At 37.4% G+C, this 12,207-nt stretch overlaps 1 protein-coding gene across 6 annotated transcripts in view; it reads left to right on the top strand.

The window, feature by feature from the left end:
- The window catches only part of Sorcs1 (sortilin related VPS10 domain containing receptor 1), a 533,290-nt gene that overhangs the window by 439,276 nt on the left and 81,807 nt on the right, over positions 1-12,207 (top strand). For all 6 annotated transcript variants that reach the window (XM_028874638.2, XM_028874643.2, XM_028874641.2 and 3 more), the window contains exons 13-17: positions 173-264; positions 1,850-1,957; positions 3,342-3,459; positions 5,115-5,245; positions 8,455-8,568. In XM_028874638.2, the coding sequence (XP_028730471.1) occupies positions 173-264; positions 1,850-1,957; positions 3,342-3,459; positions 5,115-5,245; positions 8,455-8,568 (563 nt within the window). The remainder of the gene's footprint in view (positions 1-172; positions 265-1,849; positions 1,958-3,341; positions 3,460-5,114; positions 5,246-8,454; positions 8,569-12,207) is intronic.

Below are 12,207 nucleotides of genomic sequence, written 5' to 3' on the forward strand. Positions count from 1 at the left end.
TGTAGTCCATGTTGAGAAGCATTGCTTTATGGCTTACATTTTCTCAAAGATTTAGGGAAACCCATTTCTATGAGAAATTTTAATCTTCTTACATAGACTGATTCTCTGTACCTGGGACACCAGATGCAGATGTAATGTAGTTGTGTGCCTGTGTGTTGTTTTTCTCATCCAGATCTTTGAAGAAGAGCACAGTATTTTGTACCTAGATCAAGGTGGAGTTCTGGTTGCTATGAAACACACGTCTCTCCCAATTCGACACCTTTGGTAAGGGTACTTCTGACTTAGGAAAATGCATATGGCCATTTTTCTGGGCCAGCCTTTGAATCAGCCTTCACACTATTACTGTGTTTATTCTAACTACCATCATCTACTAGCACATTATTTTATGTTTGTTTTGTTGAAATAAGATTGTGGCCTATGTTTTTAGAAAGGGGAAGTTGGGGAGCAAACAGAAGGATAGGAAAGTGGTTTTGCTCCTAAGAGAACAACTGCATTAAGGTTTTCAAATGTGGCAATGCCTGCATCAGTTCCTTAGTTCCTCAGTGCCATCACCTGAACAGCCTCATTCACACTCTCCCATAATCTCTGAGCAGCAGGCATTATTTGCAATCACTCATCCCTAACAACATCTCATGAAGTTTAGTATCTACACAGCTTTGTGCATACCACACAGAGACTTGTAGTTCATGACTATTCTGCTCTTATCCTGTTTCACCTGTGTGACTTCCTTAGTTTCCTATAATGAGGTGACAGTCCTCAAATCTACCTGTGTCTTGTACTGATGAATGTGCAAGGCCTAATGTCTACAGGGCTTTCCAACAGGCTTCTTCAACCATATTTAGAATTGGTTCACTGCTTAATGAGCTTGTGCAAAGTCAAAAACCTGATTTTCCTTCCATCTTTGATTATATTAATGATTCTACAAGAAAACTGCAGAAGACTAACAAAGGTTGATTTGAGGAAAGGCATCCACAGAGAACGACAGTGAAACACACCCTCCTGTTCAGTTGTCTCAGTCAGTGCTCAGGCTGCTGTTACCAAATGCCATAGCAAGTTAACTCATGAACATCAGAAATTGATTTCTCAGAGTTTTGTGAACTAGAAATATAAGACAAAAGTGCTGGCCAAGTCCATTTCTACTGAATAACACACTTTCACTTTCAGATTACTAAATGGTGCCTGTTTCCACATAGCAAAATGGACAGAGTAGTCCAAGCCTTTTTCTATAAGACAACAGATCCATTGCTGAGGACTCTACCCTTTGGATCTCACATTTACCCAAGTATCTGTTTTCTAATATCATTAGTGATTTAATTTTCAGCACATGTATTTTGAAGAGAATATAGGGATTTATGTTATAACAGACTAGCAGAAATGCAGACATTTCTTGCTCTAATCAGCCCATCCTTCCATATGCATTCATTCAGTGAGGTCAGCAAGGATGCATGTAATGTAAGTGGGACTTGCTTATGAGTTGATCACATAGAGATAGATTTGTTTGATTTTGTCAAACTTGCAAGGCTATCTATGCCCTGCACCACCAATAGGACATTGCAGATTTGGAGACAGTCCCATGAAGTGCCAGAACTTATAAAATCTCTAAATTATTTCCTGCTATTAGATTATTCCCTTTTCATTAGACTCTCCCTTATTTATACCCCAACAAATCTTTTCATAGTAGCTTGAATATCTCTATTTCTGCCTTTTGATATAATTAAGTACATCTATTTGTAATGAAGTCTCAATGTGTTATTATTTTTTTTCTTCTGGTAAAAAACTTTTTTCCTTACACAGAGATATCACCTTTTCCTTTTGAGATGTGAATACTGTTAAAATGTTCTGCCATTAGGTTGAGTTTTGATGAAGGGAGATCTTGGAGCAAATACAGTTTCACATCCATTCCACTTTTTGTGGATGGAGTTCTGGGGGAGCCTGGAGAAGAGACACTGATCATGACGTAAGTGGTATGGTGTGATCCCATCTTACTATTACCTAGAGAGGTCTTTTGCAGCTGAGCCTGTTGGTGTTGTTACTATTAATTTGAAAGTTGTTAGCGATGTTAGTACATCATACTTCAACATCCTCCAGCAAAGAAAAAAAAGAATGAGAAGCATTTTTGAAGATGCAGGCTGAGGGATGGTAGGGAAAGGCTGTGATCTTTTCTTTCTGTACTTAACCAGTTTAGGTAAATTAATAAGAAATTTCTTAATTGAAAATAAAGCTATGCATTTTAAAAGTGTAATAATGCTGTGCAACCTGGATTTGTAGAAAATTCTAGATGTTTAAGACCATGGCATTTCATTTATCTCTAACTATTTGTGTTACATAATTGTGAGGCATGTTAAGGAAACTATGAGACCAACTGGCTTTCGAAAGTTGAATTTATGTTCATTCTTGTCTAGAAAGTAATAATCATTAATTCATGAAAGACTTGATTAATGACTTAACTGACTACCGGTTTCAAAACTTTGACTTTGAATTTGAAATATGAAACTGTGATATTTCCTGCTCTTTGAAAATTGGACATAGAAAACCTGGAAAGATAAATAATTCCAAAGTAATTTACCAGAAATCAGTAAAAATGTCAAACTCAAAGTGAAAAAATGATATACATTTAAGCCTCCTCACTTTTAACATTGAGAAAAGACAAGAAAAATCTATTATGCTCAGTAGCCACACTTTCACTTTTGTCCATGGCAAACACAGCTAGACTAGAAGTTTATTGAGTAGCTCACTTTTATTCAATCTTTAGGTTTTCAAAATATTGTTTTGCACACAGAAAAGGTGGTCTGAAAGACTGCTTTGTAGCCTTTGTCTACATTATGTCTAGTGACTAAATCCTATACTAACTGAATCCCTGCATGAGATGAGGATTTATAAGGTAAGAGTGGTTGTAATTACTTGGTCTTATTGTCCACTTTATGTAGGGCTTGATGAGAAGGTAAAAGAATATGAAAGTCATTGGACCAGATATATTGACAAAAGAACCTAAAAGTTTATGTTGGACCACCTAAAATACAATATTTGTGGTTGTTTCTTCAGTCACTTTCTAAACCATTCTTGTGGCTTAGAATCAAATATTTTGGGATCTGGCTTTCCTAGTTGCTAGTGATATGACTGTCATGTCTGCATTGAGAAAAATCTTTGGGCCCCAATTTATCCATGTGCAAAGTGAAGTCAGTGATAGTCTCCTCTTCATAAATGTGCTTGACAGGAGATGTGATCCGTGTAATGTGGCTAGCAGTACGCCATCTTCACAGCAGACAATTTAATACAAACTTTTGTTATACTGTTGTTGTCTTTATGGTTGTGACCCTTACCTATCACTGTAAACCCTGTAGAGTATTTGGACACTTCAGCCACCGCTCCGAATGGCAGCTGGTCAAAGTGGATTACAAGTCCATTTTTGATAGACGCTGTGCTGAAGAAGACTACAGACCCTGGCAGTTACATAGCCAGGTAAGAGTTAGAGAGATGAGACTAAACCCTGGAAAGGAAGCAGGGAAGGTTTGGAAAAACAACTATTCCTTACGGCTTAGGAATTGGAGTTCTCAAGTCCACAATGTCCATTTTATTCTTTTATGTTTTATGTCTCACAGAATAATCTAACTCAACATTTATATCCTGTTGTGAAGTTGCTTCTGTTATTTTATGCTAAGATATAATGATATAAAAATTCAAATGTGCTTAGCTTAGATTTACACCTCAAAATGAAATACCAACTCAGCACTGAAATGCAAACATAATTTGTCTGAGCATATCATAGGGCTGCATGATAGACGCAGAATGAGGGACGGCTCCTCAGTTTCAGTGAGCAATGCAGACAGAGCTAAGGCATAAAACAGTCAACCAATGCTGAGTGAGTGACGCCAAAGAAGTCCTTCCACATCTCTGTGATTCCTTAGGGGTATATAGTGGCTTTTGCCTCCTCCAAGATACTCACGGCATAAGAATGTGAAATTGCGCCGGGCGGTGGTGGCGCACGTCTTTAATCCCAGCACTCGGGAGGCAGAGCCAGGCGGATCTCTGTGAGTTCGAGGCCAGCCTGGGCTACCAAGTGAGTCCCAGGAAAGGCACAAAGCTACACAGAGAAACCCTGTCTCGAGAAAAAAAAAAAAAAAAAAAAAAAGAATGTGAAATTGCTACTAGGAAACTGTCCTACGTCATCCCTCTCAGTTATTCATCTCAGATCAAAATCCTTGGATGAGAGTTTCTCTTTTTGATTTCCCATGATAGACATCAATCTGCAGACTATGCAAAGGATATGGTAGAAATACCTGCTAAGAAGTCGTGCCAATATTCAGGAAGTGAAACACCTTATACTCCATACACTGAGTAATGTATTTACTCATGATGTGAAATGTAGTCAGTTAAAGTAAGTTTCCTAAGTAAAGACAGAGGATAACACATTTTAAAAATTCTGCTTTGATTTTTCAGAAACACAAAGGTGCTATATTTGACAGTGGGTGCAGCATTAGCAAGGAACACGAACTCTATTTAGAGGCAAACCAATGGAATTTTCACTCAGTTGTTGCTGTCTTTGTCTTTGGAATGCATACACATTATGATACTTCCAGCTTTTATTTGTTTATTGGAAAAAGACTGAACTTGGCTTTCTTACTTGTCTGGTAGATGGTCATACAATTAGTGATATAAAGTTATGGAGAAAAAAATAACAAATTGAGATAAAATGGGTATTTATATTTCTTAACTATGTTTTTTCATGGGCTCATAAATGACCAAATATATAAGTATTTTGTTATAGGAAAACTGAACTTAATCATTACAGGTTAGCAGTCAATTTCTTAGTTACAGGCTACCTTACATTCTCGTGTACCCTTCATTGCACTAAGCCTAACACTTTGCAAAAAAAAAAAAAAACTTTACTAAATATAAGATATTATGGCTATCATTAGAAAAATCTGCATTGATTATTGGAGCTGCCTTTGTGTTCATACTTCATAATAGACATCAAAAGGAAAATACCAATATCACAAATTGGATTCCAAAACATTTTTTATATTAAAGTTTGTGAATATCTCCCCAAACCACATTGTTATGCAATAGGAGAAGTCTATGTGCTCAAATTTTGCATCATATTTCTCTCCTTACAGGGTGAAGCATGCATCATGGGAGCCAAAAGGATATATAAAAAGCGAAAATCTGAGCGAAAGTGTATGCAAGGAAAATATGCAGGAGCGATGGAGTCTGAGCCTTGTGTTTGTACAGAGGCGGATTTTGACTGGTGAGCTTCCATAGCTGTTTCACAAAGCTGTTGAGTAGTATGACATCCGTGAAGCCTCAATAAAACCTTAGATTTGAGAAAGTGATAATATACCTAGGATTAAGTGGCAGATCTCATGTTTTTTATAAAATTCTTTCTTGGTATTCATTAGTTATGTGGTTGTATTTTTTAAAAAACCAGCTGTTTCGCCTTTGGATTTTAAAAGGCCTTACAAGATAGTTGGCAATTATCTTCATATTGATGATATGTTCTCAGAAAGAAAAAGGAGAGGTCAGCTCTATCTCGAGCTGCTTTAGATAGCTACATGGGAAATAGTAATTGGAGTTCTCAGGAGCAAATACATTTATGTGCTACATAAAATCTTCCTTGAATCTAGCATCTTTGGTAGGCATAATAACCTCAAAAGATATAAATTCTCTGTCCCTGAAAGTTTTCAATCTGTGGTGGTCAACTAACACCAGCTTATGAGAGCTTAAGAGAGTGACATTTATAAACTCAATGCAAGAGTGGACTCAATTTGACCCTGTAATCTGAGTGGTTATAGAGCTAAATTTAGACTGGAGAAGCAGAGAGACTCTGGAAGGTATCAACTAAAGAGAACTGTAGCGTTCTTCCCAGACGTTAGCTAAGCACAAATCTATATTGTAGAGCCAACAATGCTCTTGACTTATTCTTAGTCAGTGTTTAATGTTCAGGTTAAATTGAAAAATTATTGATGAAGACTAATAATCAATCACAGTTTCTGTTGCTCTTTCCCTCTTACATTTTTCTTATCTATCACAGAATATATACTACAAGAAGCAATATTTATATATTTATACATTTATATATTTATATAAATGCTAAACACTCAAAACTTGAACCATATGTAAATTATTCATTCTCATAACTTTTTAGTTGTGTACCTATAACAGCTCATGTGTATAGTCATCAAAATATGAGTGATTTATATGAGACAGTGTCTCCACATGTATCTCACATCACAGAAAAGTTAGTTTTCTCTAATGACAGACCACTAGAAATGTTCCCTGATTTAGTGTGGCCGAGAAAGTCTGCCAGTTGTTAAACCAATAACCCACCATTGCTTTCTCTTTTGGTGAACAAGGAAAACCAAGAAACAGCACTGTAGCTCTTTACACTTAGCTCAATGACATCAGAGCTCATCAACAGTGGAACTCACAGGGGTTCTAGAGGGGCTTCCCCAATTTGGACTTGTCAATGCTCCATAACTGCAACAGCAAAAGTTCTTTATCTCTGCCCTACCCTTGGGACTGACATTCAGGAAGATACTCACAAGAATACCTACCTTGAGATTTTTTTTTTTTTTTTGATTTTTTCGAGACAGGGTTTCTCTATGTAGCTTTGTGCCTTTCCTGGAACTCACTTTAGAGCCCAGGCTGGCCTCGAACTCACAGAGATCCACCTGCCTCTGCCTCCCAAGTGCTGGGATTAAAGGCGTGCACCACCACCGCCCGGCCTCTACCTTGAGATTTTAAGTCATCCATCAATCCATCTTTCTGAAGCCTAGTCAATTCTTGATCATCTATTATATTGAAGGAGAATTTGCAAAGGAAGTCAGCATAGCACATCACTGGAAGAGCTATGACACTGTGAAGTAGCCATTCTTCAAAAAGAGCAAAAATTACCTCTGATGAAAAATCTAGGCAGGGCAGTGGTGGCACACACCTTTAATACCAGATATTGGGAGGCAGAGGCAAGTGGATCTCTATAAGTTTGAGGCCAGCCTGGTCTACAGAGTGAGTTCCAGGATGGCCAGTGCTGTTACACAGAGAAATCCTTTCTCAAACAACGAGAGAGAGAATGTGGAGCAAGATACCCCAAATATCCTGCTTTTTTTCATGAAAATATTTTCTGCTTTGAATTTTTTTTCTTACAATATTTCAAATTAAGCCAATATTTTTGTTTTGTTCAAGGCCAAAAGAACACAAGGTAAGGAAATTAACCAGGCTTCCCTCCTTGACTAGCCCCCATGTTCATCTTGTTCAGATCCTTGAATTCAATGGCGACTGGAGTCTGTTACTAGTTCCTCAGGTTGAACAGTGCTCTGAAGAATAGAACATGAGTCTTATATAGTACTACTGTAAGATTTACTGCTCAAATGGAAGTTTTGTGACTGCATGGTGTCTGAAAATATTTTGGAAGGCTCACCATGTCCTTGTTGGGCTTCTGTTAGTAGCTGGATTTTCTACAAATCTTATCTGACAGTAATATAATGAAAGATATTGTCATTGGATGCTCCTTGTTATTCTCCAGCTTTTGTAAGATATTTCCCTGGAGGGAACTCTGGGTGTTCTAGAAGAGGCTCTTCTGTAGTCTTCTTATCCATGCTGTGTTGAACCAGGCCCTAATCCAGAGGGTATGTACAGAATTCTCAGTTCCAGCTGCCTAATGACAGGCCCCCGGGGCTGAGCCCATTTCTCCCTCCATGCACACCATGTGCCAGTATCTCACCTCGAATACAAAGATGGGCCAACTCATACTAATGCTTGCCCATTGCTGCCTGTGATTTGTCTGTGCATGTAGAGGTACAATTTGTTGTCCTTTTCTATGCCCAGATTCATCTTCCAGATGCCAAGAATATTAGAAGCCCTTGGAAACAAGAATGAATAGAGCCTGAGAGAAAAAATTCTTTTGAGCATTTTTAATGCAGAAGCAAGATTTTAGGCAGTTAGTACCAACTGGCACTGCTAATTGCGGAGGACAAAACTTTTCCTTGGGGAAGTGCTTGAGATATTCCTGAAGGGCATTTTCTTTTTGGCTGTAACTCTGAAGCATATGGCTTGTACAGAGAGAAACCTGACTGTGCTCTGCTTCTTACAACCAGATGTTTTGGAAGAGCATCCCAAAGACATCACTGGTAATGGGGACTGTGCCACATGTGGCTGTGTTAACCTCTGCAATGATGTTTTCAAGCTTCCGACATTGTCAGGTTCCTAATTACTGGTCCTAATTACATGAGAACTAATCATTCCTATATCTTAAAGGCATTTAAGTGGGAATATTGGTTCTATGAAATTTTTTCTTGAGTAATGGATAAAGTCTAGAAAAAATGTTTAGTTTTAGACAACATTGGTTTAGGAAATGCTCATTTTATTGACTGATCAGAAGTTGGTTATGGTCTAAAATGAAATAGTCCTGAGTAAGTTTGCCTCTGACAAAATTTTTTATCTTGGGTATTTCCCTAACAGTGACTATGGCTATGAGAGACATAGTAATGGACAATGCCTGCCAGCTTTTTGGTTCAACCCATCCTCACTATCAAAAGACTGCAGCTTAGGACAGAGCTACCTCAACAGCACTGGGTGAGTTTCTGTGGTAGGGGCCTTCAGGGGCCAACCTCTTATGTTAATGAGCAAGTATTATACAACATATTTCCTTCTAATCAAAGACCAGACTTGTTTTCCCATAACATAATACATTTCTTGATAGAATGTTGTTTCTTGTCACTGTATTGCTGCCATTAAATGTTTAGTATGCATGTGTCTGTGTGTTTGTGTGACATGTATGTGTGTAGGTGCATGTGATAGGGATACATGCTTTTGAAGGCCAGGAGTTGAACTCATGTGTCTTCCTCAATTGCTTCTCACTGAATTTTTTGAAATAGTATGTAGAACTCACCAAGTCAGCTATACTGGTTGGCAAATTCAGGGATTTGTCTGCCTCTACCCTAGCAAAGCTGGGCTTAAAGAGATGTGTCACCATGCTTAGCTTTTCACATATGTGCTGGGAATTTGAACTCTGATATTTCCTCATACTTGTGTAGCATGCTGTCTCTCCAGCCAAGATATTTAAGCTTTTTGGTTCACAGATTTAATTTCAAAAGAAATATGCAGATATGTTTTCTATATTTACAAATCCAATTTAGTTCATCACCTCAATCCTGGTCCCATTTTCCATGCAGCTGTGATCTGTATATTATGTGGGTTTCCAAACACTTCTTTGCATTTTTCCATGATTGTTTCAAAAATACATAAAACCAACTTGGAATGTTGTTGTCTTATGATTTGCTATTAGGTATGGTGTTCTTTAATTTTCCTTTTTCATTCAAAAAAATGAATCTTAAGCATCTTTCCAAATTTGAATTGATTAGGATGCTTTCATCCTTTTTTATTATATCCTACTAAATACTAATGGATTATTTAATTATCTTTTTTCATGAACATTTGGGCTATTCTGTTTCTTGTTTTCTTTTTTTTGTTTTTGTTTTTCCTGCCACTATAAACAAGTTACAATTAACAGTCTCTACCACATTCCTTATTATTCAAAACACTCCAAGTTAATTCAGGTTTCTTTTGTTAATTGGAAGTATTTCTTCTGGCTTGCAGAGCAAATTACACTCAGCCAATTGGTTTCTTCTTAGGCTCACATATCTGACACTGTCCTGTTTCTCTCACAAAGATAAAAAATTAGGTCCTGCTCGCATGCTGCCCAGGAGTCCCACAGACAGAGATTCGTGGCAATCTACTATCTTCCTCTTGAAAATCCAACGTCAGTGAATTCTGTCAAGGCAAACTGCAAGGAAGGGGAATTATGATTCTTTGCCAAGTTGAACAGCTGAGAAAGGTCAATTCAGACTAAATAAAAAATAAGACTGACCCTGGTGGCAAGATCCACATGAGTTATTTTCTGGAAGATAATGTCACACCTTTGTTTGGAAGCGTTTTAGAATTAAGTAACCAAGTTGACACTAACTCCCTCCAATTCCACCTTTAACACCTCTGCTCAGGCCTAGTCAGTGTGCAGTCTGGAATAGCAGGATGAAATGCAGAAGACTCCAGACCACAAGACTAGCCTGACAGAGCAGGCTGATCTACCTGTTGCTTCCCAGATAGTTAATGGTCTCACCCTTTGTCTGGCTGCAGAGCATAGAGTGTAGACAGCCACTCAGAACGTGAGCTTAGTGAGATCTTCTAGTTAAAGGTTAATCACAGCTAAGGCTAATGAGCAAATCTCTGAGCACCCCACCTCTGAGAACACACTCGGAAGCATGAAGTGAAGTCTGTGCTCCGTATTTATTTATTTGTAAATGGTTTTCTATATAAATAGTTAGTCTGCTTTTAGAATAAGCTCTTTATTCTGTATATAGATCAATGTTTCAAGGTTCACTTAATTCACCAGGATGGAAAATTTCAGCATAGTATATATATATATACATAATATATATATATATATATTATGCCCACTAAAAATGTTATTTTGAGGAGATACCTACCAACTTTTTTTTTAAATCAACTTGACTGTGTAGAGGTGAATGGCTTCACATTTTTTTAAAGCTGATAGCCAGGATATAGAAGAGATGGATGTAATATGAAGTAAATAAGTAAAACTGGACCTAGGTGTCCTCCATATTTGTGGTTTGGTCCAGTGATGCCAGGGTTTCCAATGTCTGCATGTGGAGCAGCCCATCAGCAACTCTCTGCTGTGTTTCCCACTGTTGTCTCCCTGTATCTTTCTTCTTTTATTCTTACAACTTTCACACATTATCACAGCCAGAATTCAAGCAATGAGGCTGAAACAGGCTCTCTGCCTGAAATGCACTGAGAGTTAAATATCATCAAGAGGTTTGATTTAGTTCAAAAGAGGGGTGTCTTGCTATTTGTGGTGATCTCTAGCATATGGTTTGTTTCTATGTGCCTTGGTTTCTTAACCTGTGGGAATAGGTTTTCTTTTTACAATATGATTAAATGCAGTGCTGTACAGAGAACATGTAGTCTAAAGTTCTAGAGACAGCCATTACAAAATACAGATCACACTTATAGCTACCAGTTAATCATTTCTCTAGACTAGGAGATTAAAAGAGGAAGAAAAAAAACTTTTATTTATTGTGAATGTTTAGTCTAGACATGCATGAACCTTAATGGCCACTATAGTGTTTGTGTCAGTGGCATATTTAATCTGCATTGCAGTTTCTCATCTGCTAAACCAGAAATAGGGATCTCCAAAGGCCAATAAAGTCATGTGATTAGGAAGTAATGTGCCACCACACTGTCATAAAGTCACCTGATTAGGACATGATGTACCACTCGCATTAAACCAGAAGTGGCACCACACAGAGCAGATAACTAGCTTGCTTGATTATTGAAAAGGTTCTTTTGTCTCAAATAAAATGAAATCTACACTCATTGGTTTCTTTTACGTAAATAATCAGATAGCCCTAAAGCCTCCTCTGATCTCTTTTTTTTCCCCCTCCAGCAAAGTTTCTATGTACCTCACATTGTGAATGCACAGACTTATTTGGTTATAAATGTCATGTTTATACTCTTTGGAACCAGGAGGCATATTGAAAATTTAAGTTGCTAAATTTACTAAGACATTGCTTATTTCATGTTACAGTGGAGATGGGATTGTTTTTTTCTAAGCTAGGCACCTTTCTTAAGGGACAGATTTCTTCTTGATATTAAGTTGGAGATATTTCAAGCTGGGTTCAAAATAATGTGTATAGAAATCTCTATCTATGAAGCTTTCTTTTATAGGAGCCATTAATCCCTCATGGAATAATATTCAAACACTGTTGCTCATGGTTAGTTCCTTAATGTATAATAGGGTTGTTTACTCAAGAGGATAACTTAAAAAATAATATAAGTGAAGTATCTACATAAAAAATAATTAGTAGGCTCATAAATAAAACACCACATATACATTCAAGTAAAAGAATCACTTTCATATTATTATCATATATTGAGATATTTTTAAAATATTGTGTTTATAAATATAATCCTCTCTCCACCAGCCATAGACACAGACCTTGGGTTATGTGCTGTTCCCATGTAATTTCTATTTCTAGTCTAATTATGGGGAAATTCCTGGGATCCCAACTGACTATTTCAGGTGAACTGTGGGGGTCCTGATGTTCTGTTTGATCTACACTCTGTAAGATTTGCCGGTGTGCATCAAGGAGAATAATTAGCCTTAAAAGTGGTGCATGCATTGAAAGTCCACGG

Source organism: Peromyscus leucopus, chromosome 1 (genome assembly GCF_004664715.2).
Source record: "Peromyscus leucopus breed LL Stock chromosome 1, UCI_PerLeu_2.1, whole genome shotgun sequence".
NCBI lineage: Eukaryota > Metazoa > Chordata > Mammalia > Rodentia > Cricetidae > Peromyscus > Peromyscus leucopus.